The 16,992-nt window shown below is 56.7% G+C and overlaps 1 protein-coding gene across 16 annotated transcripts in view; it reads left to right on the top strand.

Annotated features, from left to right (window-relative positions):
• The window catches only part of CAMK2B (calcium/calmodulin dependent protein kinase II beta), a 145,205-nt gene that overhangs the window by 90,484 nt on the left and 37,729 nt on the right, over window positions 1–16,992 (top strand). For 10 of the 16 annotated variants that reach the window (XM_054017955.1, XM_054017951.1, XM_054017945.1 and 7 more), the window contains 7 exons: window positions 1,118–1,220; window positions 1,314–1,397; window positions 3,871–3,965; window positions 6,018–6,140; window positions 8,508–8,591; window positions 10,066–10,108; window positions 12,884–12,958. In XM_054017955.1, the coding sequence (XP_053873930.1) occupies window positions 1,118–1,220; window positions 1,314–1,397; window positions 3,871–3,965; window positions 6,018–6,140; window positions 8,508–8,591; window positions 10,066–10,108; window positions 12,884–12,958 (607 nt within the window). The remainder of the gene's footprint in view (window positions 1–1,117; window positions 1,221–1,313; window positions 1,398–3,870; window positions 3,966–6,017; window positions 6,141–8,507; window positions 8,592–10,065; window positions 10,109–12,883; window positions 12,959–16,992) is intronic. The other 6 variants (XM_054017957.1, XM_054017949.1, XM_054017956.1 and 3 more) reach the window with 1 other exon arrangement.

Raw genomic sequence — 16,992 nt, 5'->3', positions numbered from 1 at the left:
CGGGGCTCATTGGCACAGTCATGCGTGGTCACCCTCCTGGCCAGCGCTCTTTGTCAGGGGAGGTGGAGCTGTGGATAGATGTGTACAATCCAGCTGTTGTCCTCTGTCTCAGAGCCAGCACTTCCAGCCCTTTGCATAACATTTCCAGAGCTTCCTAGGAGACATTCTGATTTCTCTGGCTCTGCTGAGCTCTGACAGATCGATGTGGGGGGTTAGGGGCACCAGCAGAGAAGCCAGGCCAGCCAACCTGGGGAGGGGAGGGGGGCACCTGCTGCCGGAACCTGAATGCCCGGGAGGTGGCGGAGAGGGGAGGCCCTTTCTGTGTATGTTTGGTGGAGAGAAGCATTGGGTTTTATATTGTGCAAATGGACATATTGGGGGCTGGGAAGCCCTGGGAAGGGGGGGCTGCTTCGGTCCCCCAAATTGCAGCCAAAGCTGGTGGTGATTTCCTGGCTCTCAGAGCCTGTTTCGTGCCACTTACTTCTCTTGTTAGCCCAGGTGCCTTGGCAGGCCATACTGAAGACTTTGGGACCTGACACCAATCCCAGAGGGGGGGAAACGGCCTGCCAGCCTGGTGGCAGAGCACCACCAAGGAAAGTGGGCAGGCAGGGTCTCTGCTTGTCGTCCCCCTCAAGCCCAGAGCAGCATGGGGCTTTGGGCGGCTGGAATGTGCCCAGAAGCCATGCCAGATGGGCACAGCAACACAGGCCAGGACTTGCCCATGGGTCAGGAAGCTGGAGGCTGTGCTGGCCTGGAATAATCCCAAAGCTGGAGCTGGCTTTCTGCCCCCCTGTAATGGCAGTGGGTGCAGGGGAGGGGAGCTAGGAGGGAGGGGCGTCAGTCTGGATCCTAACACATCGGCCGAAAGAGCACAGGGGCTGGAAGGTGCCAGCCGAGCCGGTCGGGCTGTGTGGACGCACCGATAGCCCCATCCTGCCTGGGGTGTGACCCCCACTCGGTTCTCTCTGCTCGTCAGCCTTGCACGTCTCTCACCTGCTTCTGCAAACCGTCTGTTGTTGTTCTTCTGTTTTGTTTTCTCCCCCCTCCCCTTCTCTATCCCCCTCCGACCGCGTGTCTGGTCCCACGGCGCCCTGTGCCCAACGGCTCGGCACGACAGCCAGAGAACCTGCTCCTAGCCAGCAAGTGCAAAGGCGCGGCGGTGAAGCTGGCGGATTTTGGCCTGGCCATCGAGGTGCAGGGGGATCAGCAGGCTTGGTTTGGTGAGTGGCAGAGCCCTCTCCCTGCCCCCATCCCACCCCTACTGCCCAGGACAGTCATGGCAACACAGTCTGTGCTCTGTGTTTTCTCCCCAGGCTTCGCCGGCACCCCCGGTTACCTCTCCCCCGAAGTGCTGCGCAAAGAAGCGTACGGCAAACCCGTGGATATCTGGGCGTGTGGTAAGGCCTGCGCCGCGAGTCATAAAGTCATAGACAGGAAGGCCAGTGGGAACCACTGTGCTCATCTAGTCTGGTGTCCTGTATAGACCTGGCCTGCAGGAATCCCTGTGTGAACTAGGCCAGATCTGCTAGAAAAACAGTCAATCTTGAGTTCAAAATTGTCAGTGATGGAGACTCCACCACGCTCCTTGGGACATTGTCCCCTGGTTAATTACCTTCCGTGTTAAACATTGACACCTCATTTCTAGCTTCACCTTCCAGCCATTGGGTTATGTTAGACCTTCCTCTGCTCTCATGTAGGCACTGGCAGACTGGGATCATGTCCCCCCTTCACCTTCTCTGTATTAAGCTAAATAGATCGAGCACCATGAGTCTCTCACTCTCAGGCAGGTTTTCTAATCCGTTAATCATTCTCGTGGCTCTTCTCTGCCTCCTCTCCAGCTTATCAACAGCTCAGTGTCAGGGATCTGCCAAGTCTCCTTCTCCCTGCCTCTGGGCTGAGCCACCCACTTGTGCCTTCAGTTCTTTGTGACGGTCGGTGCTCATGGACTGGTGGTGAGCTGGCCTAGTGGTTAGGGGGCTGGCTTGGGAGACATGTATTCAAGTCTCACCACTGCCAGTGTCTCTCTGGGCAAATCACTTAAGGCCAGATTGCTGAAGGGATTAGGTACCCAAAGATGCAGAAAAGGCACCTAGTGGGTGTAACAATGCTGCCTTTGGTGGGACGCTACTGAGAGTATCAATTCAGGACAAATTGCTCAGAGCAGGGCAGTTACAGCCCAAGGCTGGGGTTCCTTTGCACACCAAGGCACCAAACCAGCCAAACAGAGAGGACTTTGGTCTCACCCCACTGGCTAACCACAAATCACACCAGCAATTCCCTTAGACACTCCAGTTTCCCAGTATCACCATCAGTGCCACTCGTTATGGGGGATGAATGGTTATGAAAACCAATACCCCAGTAAAAGAAAAAAGGTTCTCCTGATCCCAAAGGACCAAGCCCCAGACCCAGGTTAATATACAAATCAGATCTTACCCACAAATCACGCTGTTGCCAATCTTTAGAATCTAAAATCTAAAGGTTTATTCATAAAAGGAAAAAAGATAGAGATGAGAGCTAGAATTGGTTAAATGGAATCAATTACATACAGTAATGGCAAAGTTCTGGATTCAGGCTTGTAGCAGTGATGAAATAAACTGCAGGTTCAAACCAAGTCTCTGGAACATCCACAGCTGGGATGGGTCCTCAGTCCTTTGTATAGAGCTTCCGTTTGTAGCAAAGTCCCTCCAGAGGTCAGAAGCAGGATTGAAGACAAGACAGAGGAGCTGCAGCCGCCTTTTATAGTCTCTTGCCAGGTGGTCTCTGCTTTTTTTGTCCCAAACACAAGCTATCCAGCACACGGGGCATGGAAAAACCTCAGAGTTCTGTCCATAGGCAGGTCCCTGCATACCTTGCTGAGTTACAAGGCGTATCTGCCTTCTCTCAATGGGTCAGTTGTATAGCTGATGGTCCTTAATGGGCCGTCAAGGAGGCTAGGCAGAGCTGACGCCACATTGTCTGGGGTGTCACCCAGAAGCATAGCACAAGTTTGAACTACAGACAGGATAGAGCCAATACTTATAACTTTACATACCAAAATGATACATGCAGACAGATAGCGTAATCATAACCAGCAAACTAGAACCTCCTCATAGACACCTTATTTGACCCCCTTTATACACGATTTGGTGTCACTACAGGACCTTGGTTGCACCAATGATCTATACGGTCCCAGTTCATGTTAATAACGTCACCGAAGGTTTTACAGCGGTGCCTACGCAGATTAGGTGCCTAACTCCCATTGGCATTCCATTCCCGCCTGCATGGAGCCCAGAGCGTTGCTGTTTATTGAACTCTGTGTCCAAGATTCTGCATGAAGCCAGCCAGCCCCAAATCCCACTGTGAGCAGTTTGGATCCTAGTCCCTATCCGTGCCTGATAACGGACGCTAAAAGCCCGCTGCCCCTTGGCTCATCCTCTCTGTGGAGCCTTTGCTAGTCCCAGAGACCCCTCCCCATCCTATAGGGAGAGGAGGGCTAGAGGCATAGACAAATGTCAGCACGGGGGTGCTAGAGGCATAGATAGCAGTCGGGCAGGGTCAGGTCTAAGCCCCTTGCTGCAGGCTCCCGCTCCCATCCCGTGGTGGCCCCTGGGCATCCAGGCACCTGCTCAGTGCAAGGGCTTGCTCCTTCCCTGCCGGGTGCAGGGGGCAGACAGGGGCTGGTTAACCAGCAGCAGGTCAGTGCTGGAAATGTAAAGCCAAGTTGCATTAAGGCAGGAGAGAGCAAGTGGGACCTGGCAGAGACGGGGTTCCCCGGGAGATGCCTGCTGGCAGCAGACTGAGCAGAAACCCCCATATCCCTGTGTAAGTCCAGGCCTGGGTCCCCAGGAGTCGGCAGGCACTGACTCTTTGCTCTCCCACCCCTCTCCCCAGGTGTGATCCTTTACATCCTGCTAGTCGGTTACCCTCCCTTCTGGGACGAGGACCAGCACAAACTGTACCAACAGATCAAGGCTGGTGCCTACGACGTGAGTACCTCCCTGCCCCCCTGGCCCAGAGCACCGTGACGGGGACCTGCTGCCGCGGGCCAGGAGTCCCGTACGCCACCGGCTTTGTCTTCAGTATGTCAGCCTGCCCCACTGGCTTCTCCTTTGCCGCACCTGCTATAGGACCTGGAATTGCTGGTGTCTCCCCAGCCGTAGGCCTGTGCCCAGCACTTCCAGGGTAGGACACGTCCCTCCTCCTCCTCAGGGGGCCAACAGGGCTGTGGCTGGCCAGCCTCCACCCACAGTTCACCCCTCCCCCCCATGGCTTGCCCCTGTCACGGTGCAGTTGCTGGGCCCCATCCATGATGCATATAGAGACACTCCCCCGCCATGTAGACAGCATCCCAGAGAGCCCTGGACGTGGACATGGTGCTAACGCAGGTTAGCGCTCACTGGACCTGCCCAGTCTGCAGGGATAGGATATCTTTGAAACCATGTTGGCTAGCGGGACCCCAACAGGACTTGTTCCCAGTGTAGACGGGGCCAGGTGGGTTTAGGATCGTGTTAGCAAGTTGGGATCAGGCCCCATGGCCGTTCTGTTACTGTCAGGGCTGGGAGGCTGGGAGAAGCTGCTTTCCATTACACCCAGAGACCAAGCAGAGCGGGGGCTCCGTTCTTTGCCTGGGAGGGGCTGTGGCCCACCTGCCGCACTGCAGGGTCGCGTGTGCTATGGATCTTGCGGTCCCGGATGCTGCCACACAGGGGCCACAGGAATCACCCACACACACACCCACGCCCCGTTCGTAGAGCTCCATCCTGTCCCCACCCCAAGGCCGTCCTGCCCTCGGTCCCGGCTGTCTGCACAATCCCCATGGCAAGCCCAGCACCTGCCGTGGGGCGTGCTGACAAGTGTGGTAACCCGCCCTCCTGGCTCCCTTGCAGACACTGGGCAGGGCCGCGGCACAGGGACCTGGCCGAGATTCCTGCCTTGGCACGACTCTTTCTCCACGCACATGGCAGCACGGAGGGACCCGGGAGCATCCAGACGCCCCATGCGAGCCGCGGTCCTGCGACTGCCCAGAACGCAGGTCCAGTGGGTATCTCTCCGCTCCTGATAGCTTGGTGGAATTCGGCAGCCTCTCCGCTCCCTCTCTTCCCCTCTTTGCTGGCGCTTACTTCACCCCTGTACGCTTGGCCTCTTCTGCACGCACTTGGGAACGACCGGGGGCCTGGGGAACGGTCTCTGCTCGTTTTTCTCCCCGCTCCCAGGGCGCCTCCTCTCCCCTCTTGCTTGTACGGAATACGAGCGGGGTCCTCCGGATTGTGCAGTGTCTGAACCGGCTGCAGGCTCCCCCTCTCACTCCCAAACCCCGGCTTTAAACCGATTTCCCTTCTGAAGCCTGGGGCTTGCGGGGGAACCCTCCAGAATGCAGCCTGAGGGGAACGGTGCAGTGACAGCCTGTAACAAGAAGTGTGAACAGCCCCTACTGCGCTCAGTCTATCTGTTAACTCTGAAACCTAATGATACACGTCCATACGGTTCACTGGCCGCCTACCAGCAGCAACATCCAGGCAATGTGCTTATCCCAAAATCCCCCACACTCCCGGGGGGCAGAAGCCCCTGCTGCCCCCTCTCCAGCATCCAGCACCTCCAGCTTCCCCACACCCACAAAGCCTGCAGACCAGCCACATGTGGCCAGCACCAGCGTCTGTGAGACGATGAAAACACAGGGAACGAGGCATTTAACCGGAATTAGCTGTCGAGGCAAAGGGGCGGCACGAGGGTGGGAACGACAGGTTCAAGTCAGGAAATCAAGTCCGGTTTTGCAGTAGCCCTGGATTGGCCACAGAGCTTCCCGCCCGCTGCTGTGCCAGGGCAGAATGCGGGTACCACTCACCTTGGAGCGGATGTGATAAGGCTGCGGGCAGCATCGGCCGGGCAGCGGGATGTGGGCAGACTATGGCGCTGGCTTTGGGCTGCCCTCAGGTTCCTGGGGAGTCACTGGTGCCTTGGCTGCGAGCAGCCAGCTCCCCGCCCCCGACGGCTGCGATCCCCTGTATTTAACCTTCCTGGCCCTTGTTTCTTGTCTGCAGTTCCCTTCTCCCGAGTGGGACACGGTCACCCCCGAAGCCAAAAACCTCATCAACCAGATGTTAACCATCAACCCGGCCAAAAGAATCACAGCCCATGAAGCCCTGAAACACCCATGGGTCTGCGTAAGTGTCGCTGCCACCCCGGACGCAGCCAGGGAATGGGGCTGCTGGGTTCTCCCTCGCTTTGCCTCTTCTCTGGAGCCACGCTTCTCGAGCTCAGCTTTGGGGGAGTGGCGAGAGGGGCTGGCCAGGCCACACCAATGGCGCCAGCTTGGATTAGCCCATAGCGCAGTGGCTTTGGAACCAGCATCGTCCCCAGGGAACGGTAGCCATCAACGGGCTGATCAGAACCTGGGCCGGTTCATCTCAGCCACCCACAAGAATGCCCAGCCCATTGTTTCCCCATCACTGAGTGAGCAGCTGTTCCTCCAGCAGCGTGCTGAGCTCTGGGGCCAGCTTGCTCACTAAGGGTATGTCTCTGCTGCGATGGAAGACCCTGGCCCGGCCGCGGCTGGCCCGGCTCAGCGGACTGGGGACGTGGGCTCGGGCTGCGGGGCTATAAGATTGCAGTGTAGGCATTTGGGCTCAGGCAGATCCTGCAACCGGAGTGTGACGGGTTCGGTCACAGAGACCCCCTTGGGCTATCACCTGTTGTTCTGGGACTACTTCTGAGCCTGTTTTCTCTGCCAGCTTGGGCCTCCAGAACCCTGTCTTGTTGAGCCAGACACCCTAGCCTGCTACAACACACACCCAGGGTCTGAACCACGCCCCCAAAGCTGCAGAGTTAACTGAAAACAGCTCAGCAAGTCACCTGTCTCCAGCACCCAGATACCCAGCTCCCAGTGGGATCCAGACCCCAAATAAATCCGTTTTACACTGTATAAAGCTTATGCAGGGTAAACTCATAAATTGTCTGCCTTCTATAACACTGATAGAGAGATACACACAGCTGTTTGCTCCCCCACATATGAATCACTTACTCTGGGTTAATTAATAAACAAAAGTGAGTTTATTAAGTATAAAAAGTAGGATTTAAGTGGTTCTGAGTAATAACAGACAGAACAAAGTGAGTGGCCAAGCAAAATAAAACAAAACACGCAAGTCTAAGCTTAATACATTAAGAACCTGTTTACAAGTAAAATCTCACCCTCAGAGATGGTCCAAGAAGCTTCTTTCACAGACTAGACTCCTTCCTAACAACGCTTTCCCCTGGTACAGCCCTTGTTAGTTCCAGCTCAGGTGGTAACTCAGGGATTTCTCATGACTTGCAACCCCTTTTGTTCTGTTCCACCCCCTTTTATATCTTTGGCCCAAGGGGGAATCTGGGTCCCCACCCCTCCTTCTAAATGGAAAAGCACCAGGTTAAAAAGATGGATTCCAGTATCATGTGACATGTACACATGTCCCTGTAAGACTTCATTACCCACTGGCTGGCCCGCACCTACCCAAGAAGGCTTACAAGTAAACAGAGCCATTTACAGGAGATTGATTCTGAAGCACCCTTAATGGCTTCCACTTAATGTTTACACCTGTAATACAAGTTTATATCTTATTCTCCTAACTCCAGACATAGGAATAATACATGCAAACAAATAGGATGAGTACACTCAAGAGATCCTAAGCTTTGTAATGATACCTTACAAGAGACCTTTTGCATGAAGCTTATTCCAGTTACATCATATTCACATTTATAAACATATTTTCATAAAACATATGGAGTGCAACGTCACAGGGAGGGGCCCAGAATGTCCACACTGCGATTTTATAGCCCGGCAGCCCGTGCCCTGTGAGCCTGAGGTGGCTGACCTGGGCTCTGAGACTCGGTGCCGTGGGGTTTTATTGTCACGTAGACGTCCCCCGAGGGTCTGTCTGTCTGTGCTGCATTGTAAACCTGAGTCTGTGAGACCCGGGCTTGTGTTTGCAGTCTGTGCAGGAGCGGCCGCCCTGCAACGTAAAGCTGGGCTCCCAGTTGCTGGGCTCGGGTCTCAGTCGTGCTAAGGCAGCCGCGCTGCTCTACGCCGCCCTTCTAATCGGGGCCGTGGCTTGAGCTGCGTCCACACTGCCAAACGACAGGGAGTAGGACTTGGTCCTAGGATCCCGGCCCTGAGTGCTCGCTGGCCCAAGTCAGGCTGATTTGTGGGTAGGCAAAAGGTGGGGTTCAGCTCAAACCTGAGTCCCACTCGGGCTTAGTGTGCCGTGTAGACAGACCCTTGGAGCTTTGTCGTTGATCTGGTGGGACAGGATCCAGGGGTGCCCAGTGCTGGTGGCCTGCCATATCTGCAGTGTTATGTCACCTGTGGTCCCAAGCCAGGACCACGCCTCTGGGGGCACTAGGGGCTTATCTGGGTGGGGAAGGACTCTGCTGGCTGAGCCGTTTCTCTAGCCTCCCCTCCCCCCCCGCCCCCGTCCCGTTCCCTCCCCTGACCACAGTCGTTTTCTGGTGCCGAGGCAGAAGCAACTGATTTCTCTCCCCCACCTTCTCTCCTCCAGCAACGTTCCACGGTGGCCTCCATGATGCACAGGCAGGAGACCGTAGAATGTCTGAAAAAGTTCAACGCCAGGAGGAAGCTCAAGGTAAATGCCCCTGCAGAGCCCTGGGGCCGGACTCTCCCGAGAGCCACGGCAAACAGACACGGTGGGGTCAGTGTGGGGCTGAGGTCCCCCCTGCCCCAGGGGCCCCATGATCTCTGTTGCTCAGCCAACAGCCCCAGAAAGGAGCAGAGGCTGCTTGGTTTGTTAGCATGGCACATCCAGGGCATAGCGTGCCCCGGCGTCTCCCCCGCCAGGAGAATTTCTGGGCCAGTGGGTTCTCCTGGCCACACCACAGAGCTCAGAGCCCTGCAAGTCCTCTCCAGGTGCTAGCAGCTGAGACTGGAGCTGGAGAATTGATCCCCCAGCTCCTAGCCCTTCCCCGGGGGGGCGGCATGCGCACAGGAACCGCAATGTGTCAGCCACTGGGCATCTCTGCAATGGCAGGGTAAGTCCATTGCCCCTGGAGAGTCCAGCGTCTGGCGGGGGGGTTCGGCTCCCACTGTTTGTGTAGCCCACACCCGTGCAGGTGGATGAGCCTGCTCCGGCCCTGCTTAAGAGAGGTGGGTCTGTTTGCTCAGGCTGGACTGGCTCATGCTTTAAGGTGCAAAGGTGCCAGGTTTGGTGCCCCCTTGCGGGCGGCTAGAGGGGACAGGGTGGTAGCTGGCGAGGGCTGTTTCTCTAGGGGGTATAACGCTCAGGGGGACTTGTGGCCTGTCTTTGCGAGCGGAAGGATACGCAGGAGAGTCCCAGGACCATGGGCCATTCTGTGAAGTAGCCAAGTGGGAGGAAGGGGCTGGGAAAGGGCCTGATGACCGTCGTGTGGCAGAACCTGTGAGAACTGTGCCTCTGCCCCTCCTGTGTCCCACTGCCCCCCCAGCTCCAGCTGCTAAGTGAGAAAATCCCCATGGGGCCCGGATTTCACCAGGGTCTCCAGACCCCACACTGTCCCTTACAGGCCTGTGCCACTCATCAGAACCTCAGGGGTTCTGGAGCGTCGGCCCACAGAGGAGAGAGGGAAGAGTCAGGGGAGGATCCGAGGGGAGCAAGGCGCCGTGCTCTCAGGGGTGGGGGCATGCTGTGGCCAGTGGAGTCCCACGGACAGACGTGCAGCAGATTCTAGTCGGCATCCGTAGCTCCCTTCGGGGCAGTGCATTGGCAGGGAGTCACCCCCAGCCTCGGCTCACCACTTTGGGACCGGCATGGGTTCCCACCCTCCCGGGCTCTGCCCTCCCTGCCCCGATGCGAGGGGGGGCCGGGGCGTCAGCCCCGCGTCATGGGTGGGAAGCCGGGGCTCAAGGAGCTCAAGGGACTTGCCCGCGGTAGGCTATGGTGGAGCTGGCCAACAAAGCCAGCATCCCCGTGCGCTAGGTACACCTTCCCCACTTGGCCACACCCTCCTCGTGAGTCTAGGGGGCAGCGCCCAGGTGGTCGGCGGCCTGGCCCCTCTCAGACCAGCTGCCTGTCACGCCACGGTTTCCTGCACTGTGCTGTACCAACCCCGGCTCTTCTCTTCCAGGGGGCGATTCTCACCACCATGCTGGCCACAAGGAACTTTTCAGGTAAGCGCTCGGCTCGGCTTCGCATTGCAAAGCGATGCGCGTCCCAGTGTTTGCCCCTGAGACGTGAGAGCAACCTTAGCCCCCCTCAGGACCGAGGCCACGTTCGCGGGAGGTGCAATTCCACACCAGAAAAGCGCTCCTCCTGTGGATGCAGCTAGAGCGGCAGAGCTGTGCTCGTACCGGTTCAGCGAACCGCTCTGTCACAGTCTCCCCGTGTCCCTCCCGCCACGAGGGCCCTGGCAGGGTCTCGGACATCACCTGTCTCTGAGCCGGGACCCTGGTGAGCGGGGGTTTTAAGGCTTTTCCGGACCCCTGCCTTCCACTGTGATATCTGACCAGGGCAGACTGCCTCCCAGCCGGCCCTGTTCTCTCCGAGGGCTATGAATAGGGTATGGCCAGCCGTTACAAGTGACCGCCCCGCGCTTTCTAAGCAAACCCCTTTGTTCTTAAGGCAAAAGCGTCACCGAGAGAACCTATGAGAACAATATGCAGATTTAACCACACATGACATGTCCCCAATCGGGCGGGGGTGGGGCACATCTTTCCCACTCTCCTGCAAGGATTGGGGCCCCCCTTGGACAGAAGGTCCAATCCGTTTGCTGCATCAGAAAGAAGGCCCTGCGTTAGTTTAAAGGCAGCCTTTTTATTCCCAAAGCCCTTTCTTTGTTGGTCTCTAGAAAACCCAGCCTGTGCCAGCCTCCCCAGGGGTGGCACCTCTCTGGAGGTGTTTACAACCTGGTTGTCCTTAATCACACCCTGTTTTTGGTTCCTGGAGGAGCCATGGTAACCTCCCTCCCTGGAGTAGCCTACAATCCCTCTCCCACAGTGCTACATAAACTCGCTATAGTGTGGTCCCCAAAGATACTGCATGGGGTTGCTGCATGCCCCAGTGAAACAAGCGATGCTGGTAAAAGCTCAACTTTGCCGATGCCGCTGCATCTGCACCAGGGGCTTTGCCAGCCAAGCTCCGTTGGTCAGGGAATCTCTGCTCTTCACACCCTGGCCGACAGAGCTGTGAAATCTGTAGTGTCGACCTGTCCTGAGGAGTTCTCAGCGCTGCTTAGAGCCAGACGCAGCCCAGGCAAATGCCGTTCCTCGGCCTTAGAGGGCAACCTCTTATCCTGAGCCGTGCTGGTTTGCAGGGCCGGCTCCAGGGATTTGGCCGCCCCAAGCAGCCACAAAAAAAAAAAAAAAAAAAAAGCTGCGATCGCGATCTGTGGTGGCAATTCGGCGGGAGGTCCTTCGCTCCTAGCCGGAGTGAGGGACTGTCCGCCGAATTGCCGCCGAATAGCTGGACCTGCCGCCCCTGTCCGGAGTGGCCGCCCCAGGCACCAGCTTGCCAAGTTTGCTGGTGCCTGGAGCCGGCCCTGCTGGTTTGGTAATGTGGGGAATTGGGTATAGAGCTGAGAATGACAGAGCTCATCTCACCTGTGCCTGGCCAGCCTCAGTACACAGATGCCTAGTGCAGAAACCTGTTGTGTTTGCTCTAAAGGAGTCTCTCTAGATCCCACTGTTAACATTTGCACAGCAAGGCTGGAGGGGTCTGATTGCGATGCCTCCAGGTGCCTGTAGAAATGCAGACGTGCCCGGGTATGTTTCAGGGAAGAGGCGGATGGATCTGTGTCTCTTTCAGCCATTGCAATCCCATTTTTGTCAATTTCACGGCGCGGCTGATTCTCACCTCCCAACTATCCTGCTGGCAGAGCACTCCAGGGGAGGGCGCTGGCGGGGAAGGGGCATGCCCCTGCCAAATGGATGTCCCTGGGAATGCCGCTCTAAAGCATACCCTTCTTTCCTGGTCTTCCCCTCCTCGGTTGGCACCCAGTATCAGATGAAACTGATCGCCTCGGGCCCCTGCTATTGCCCCTGTCTAGAGGAGTGAGGAGAATCATCTCAAGGGAACAAGGCGGGAGGCAGCTGGGTAGATCCTTCAAGCAAGACATTTTGCTATCTCTCCCGAGGGGCCATGACTTCGCTTTGCAGCACCCAGGCCTGGAATTCAGCTTTCCAGGGTCATGGTCACTTAGCAAGTGGTGCAAGAAAGACTAAGCGATAAGCAGCCATTGACTGTGTCACAGGGATTCAAAGCCCCCACTGGGCTTTGGGGACAACCAATGGGCATGGGGCTCTGGTGCTCTGCCCCGTGCATCCCTCAGGATCTCAGAGTTGGCGTCTTGGGCGAGAATCCCTTCTCCCGTCCGTTCCACACGGCACGGGGTCGCGGCTCCTTGACTGGGACATCCCCTGATGTCTCAGCGAAGCTAGCGGGGCCTGGCGGGGTGGAGGGCTGCTGCTGTGTGGAGGGCCCTCTATGCCACCTCCAGGAGTAGCTTCCCCGCTGGGCACAGAGGGTATGTCTCTGCTGCAGTTAAAGGCCCGCAGCTGGCCCGTGTCAGCTGCTGGACTTGCGGGGCAATAACATTGCAGTGTAGTCGTTCGGGCTCAGAAATCTGGCGAGGGGGGAGGTTGAAAGTTAGCTCGAGTGTCTCCATGCAGCCCCCACCCCTGGCATTGCGGTGTGGACGTGCCTCCAGCTGTGGCTCTAGGCCGGTCGCCCCTGGGGCATGTGGAACGGGGGCTCAGCTACCAGCAATCTCGCCTCTCCATCTAAACTTTAACTCGAATCTTTTTTTCTGCTTCCTTTGTCTCGTTTCTTTCCCTCTCTCTCCTGCCCTCCGTCTGTCTCGCTCCCTCTCTCTGTCTTTCTCTGTCTCTCTCCCACTCCCACCCCGACCGCTCTCCTTGTCCCTCCGTTTCCTACCCTGGTGCTGACAGTCGGCAGACAGACCACCGCTCCCGCCACAATGTCTGCAGCCGCCTCCGGTGCCACCATGGGGTTGGTGGAACAAGGTAGACGTGTCCTGAAGGGACCCTCCCTGTTTCCCCTCTCTTTCCTCCCCCCCACCCCAGAAATCTGAGCGCATGCAACTTCATCCATCATTAACATCTCATCCCCAACCAGCGCCCAGAACTGGGAGCAAACGCAGCTGGGTCTGCTCTGGGGAAGGGCGCCGGGCACTGGAGGAAGTTCCAGTTTACTCCAGCAGAGATTTTAAAAGGCCCTGGGGGAAAACAAGGGTTAAAAAGTAGAATTGGAAAATGCGTAGGAGTCTGGAATGGCGGAAAGAGTAAAAAAACTGGGACTGTTCAGCTTAGAAAAGAGATACCTGCGGGGGTCTGTGATAGAGGTCAATACAATCCTGAATGTTGGAGACCGTGAATAAGGACGTGTTATTTACTCCTTCCCATATCACCAGAACCAGAGGTCACCCGATGACATTAATAGGCAGTCGGTTTAAAACAAAGCGAAGGAAGTACTTCATCACACAGCGCACATTCAAACTGGGGAACTCATCGCCAGGGGATGTTGCGAAGGCCAAAAGTGTAACTGGGGTCAGAAAAGAATTAGATACGTTCTTGGAGGACAGGTCCATCAATGGCTATTAGCCACGATGGTCAGGGACACAACCCCATGCTCTGGGTGTCCCTAAACCTCTGACTGCCAGAAGGTGGGCCTGGACGACAGGGGTTAGATCACTCTGTACATTTCCCTGTTCTGTTCATTCCCTCTGGGGCACCTGCCACTGGCCACTGTCGGCAGACAGGACACTGGGCTAGATGGACCTTTGGTCTGACTCAGTCTGGCCGTTCTCACGTTCTTATTTAATTTCCATGTTACTGCAATTGGGCCTCTCGTCCCTGGGAACTCAGAACCTGGGTCATAATCTCAGATGGCAACCAGGATCGATGGGGGAGAAGCCCGGCGACCTGGCCACACTTTAAAAGCCAGCCTCCAGTTTGGTGCCCGCCTCCTTGTACGTGCAGGTTGTCAGGGCACACAGCTTGTTCATCGCCCCCAGGGCTCAGGGGGGAAATGCCAGGTTTGAACCCGCTACCTTGATGAAAGCCCTGAAATGTTTATGTGCAGGGCAGGACACCTGGTGGTCAGAGTTGGGCACTGCACATCAGGGACTCCACTTCAAAAGTGCCTAGTTCACTTAGCAGCATCTGAGTAAAATCTTCACCTGGGGCCTAAGTGATTTAGGATCCAGTGTCCAATTCTCAGGCGTGACTTAGGCACTGAGAGGAGGCTACCTTTCATTGCAATCCAATGGGGCTTAAGTGACTCAGGGCAGGGCTGCCCAGAGGATTCAGGGGGCCTGGGGCAAAGCAATTTTGGGGGCCCCTTCCATAAAAAAATTGCAATATTATAGAATACTATATTCTCGTGGGGGCCCCTGTGGGGCCCGGGGCCTGGGGCAAATTGCCCCACTTGCCCCTCCCTCTGGGCGGCCCTGACTCAGGGCAAGATTTGCAAAGGTATTTAGGCCCCTAGAAATGCAAAGAGGTGCCTAAGTCCCTTTCACAAACAGGCCCTTTTGAAAATTTTACCCGTCACTTCTCCTCGTGACATTAGGCAACCCTCTCTCCGTGCCTCAGTTTCCCTATTAGTAAAATGGGCACCCAAACACTCCCCGCCCTCTGCCATGTGGGTTCCTGGCTGTAGTCCAAGAGCCAGCTCCTATTGATTTATTCATTCATTAAAGCCAGCAATGTGGCTCCATTTCTCTGTCACGCCGCGCTCAGCGCGGGACTCTGTGTTCTCTTTGGCAGGAGTTGAAACCCGTCCCTTTCTCACACAGGGCAGGGAGCAGCTGGTGGTGAACTCCTCTGGGGGCGTAAAAACCTGAACTCAGGGCTTGGCAGGGGATGGAAGGTGGAGATGGGCTGCAGACCCTGTATTTTAAATGCCACTCTTTGTAGTCCTGGCTGATTGGTTTGGGAGCATAATCCACATTGGATGTGCTGTGCGGTTCCTCTTTGAAACAAGCCAAGCCCTCGGCTGTTTTCCTGCCATACACAGAGCCCTGGGCTGGGCATGATTGTACTGGGGTGGCTACACCAGCTGTTTTTAGCTCCATTAAAGCCAGCTTGGGGATGCCTACCCGTGCTGCTGTCCACCTCCTGACCGCAGTGGGGACATCCCCGGTCCCTTTTGGCGCTTGCGATCGGTCCCTAGAGCAGGAGGAGGCGAGGGCCATGCATGCCAGCTGCAACCAGTGTCAGGCAGGGGGTCGTGCCTAGCTGCAGACCCTCTTGCATCGGCCAGGCTGTTGGCCTGGTATCCTGCACTGGTGGCTTCTCAGGGCAGCGAAGGCCCAGCCGGCTTTCCCAGCGTGCCCAAAGATTCTGTTCCCAACTTGGGATTGGAGTTCCCGTCTTCAAGCTTCATCGGTCGGTTTGCCGCGGCTGCCGCATTGGGATTCCTCCCCCAGCGAGGGATTTCCACAGTCGGGCCGAAATGGGAAACAATGAAATGACCCAAAGCCCAGGGAGCAGGCAGGCAGATCGCCCACTGTATAAGATGTGAGCACCACCCCCAGGCACAGCACCAGAGTTGCCCATCACACGTTGGTGTGCGATTGCATGGTTCGTCCAGAGAGCGGACAGCAGATAGATGCTGGGTGTGCTTAAGGACTGACATTCACCCTGTGCAGCGGATCAGCCCGAGGCGCCCGCCAGAAGCACCCCCGATATTTGGAAGACGTCAGCAGGGCGGAGACCCACGGTGGCTCTCGCACGGGGCGAGAGTCACTGGAGGGGGGTGTTTCAGGGAGCGAGGGGGGAGAGCAGAGAGCACCCGTTTGCTTTTTGGCGCTGTATTAAAATGTAAAGACTGGAGCTGAAGAAAGTTCCTTTCCGAGGAGATCTCCCTCGTGCCAGGGTCTGGGGGCACTCCCTGCCTGGCAGTCAGCGGGGTAAGTTCCCAGAGGCACAGGGAATGTCTCCAGTGTGGATATGCAAGTCTGATGCACCACCCCGCCCCCCCAGTCATGGATAAGCAGAGCCTCTGAGTAACCTCTACAAAGGCTCCTAAGTCACTTAGGGCCCAGATCCTCCAAGGTATATAGGTGCCTGTCTCCCACTGATTGCAGTGGATGTTAGGCGTTGAGGTTCTGGGCCGCGGAAGCCTGAAGCCCACTGACTTTCTGTGGGACTCAGCACTCCTGAAAATGGGCTCAGATGAAATTGACCAAAGCACCCAAGTGATTTATGAGCCTATCTATCATTTTCAAAAGCCCCGCAGGCGCCTGGGAGTCCGTGTCACTGCCAGTCAATGGGGTTTTGGCTCCGAAGTCATTTGGAGGCATTTGAAAATTTCCCCTCTATCCATTTCCAAATGGGGTTTGCAAGGAGCTTGGGGCCCTTTCTTGGTGCGTGTGGGGCCTGGAGATGGGCTCTAACATGGGCCCGTTTGCCTTTCTGCCTGAAGCTCGCCTGTGTGCGGAGCACAGTGTGAACGTCCAACCTAGGTGTGGCCGTCGCGCCTGTTTGCATGCGCACTGGGCGCTGCATTGGCAAGATTCCTGGAGCTTTGTGCACAGAGCAGCCGCCGATTGGCACAGCCGTCGTCTGTAGTCCCCTAGCCACGCAGGCAGGCGTTCCTGTATTGCCCCCAGAGCCCGGTTAACTCTGCTCTTCTGGTATCTCTATACCCCCTGCTGATCTGGCATGTCATTGCAGAGACCTTTCCCTCTCCAGCGCCCGCCTCCTCTTCCTGATGCGGTGAAGTCACTGGCCGGCTGAGCACAGGGGGGTGGATATTGACAGCTCCAGCACAGAGCAGGAATGTGTCTGGCAGCTGGGGGAAGAGGCGGCTTTGGCAGCAGTATCTGATACGGGCCGCCTGTTGGGTGCGCACCTGTATGAGGGTGCCCAGTCTGTCTCCGGATGAAGGCGAAAGGGACTCGGTTACTGCCCCGGGCGCTGCTGTTGCACTGATCTCTGCAATGCACTGGCAGATGACTGGGGGGAAGCTCAACAAACAGCTGGGGGCCAGTCCCCAGCTTTGGTGGGTAATGGAGAGGTGGCTTTTTCTGCCT

The sequence above is a fragment of the Malaclemys terrapin genome, chromosome 2, assembly GCF_027887155.1.
Source record: "Malaclemys terrapin pileata isolate rMalTer1 chromosome 2, rMalTer1.hap1, whole genome shotgun sequence".
NCBI lineage: Eukaryota > Metazoa > Chordata > Testudines > Emydidae > Malaclemys > Malaclemys terrapin.
This window is presented reverse-complemented; position numbering and strand designations above follow the sequence as displayed.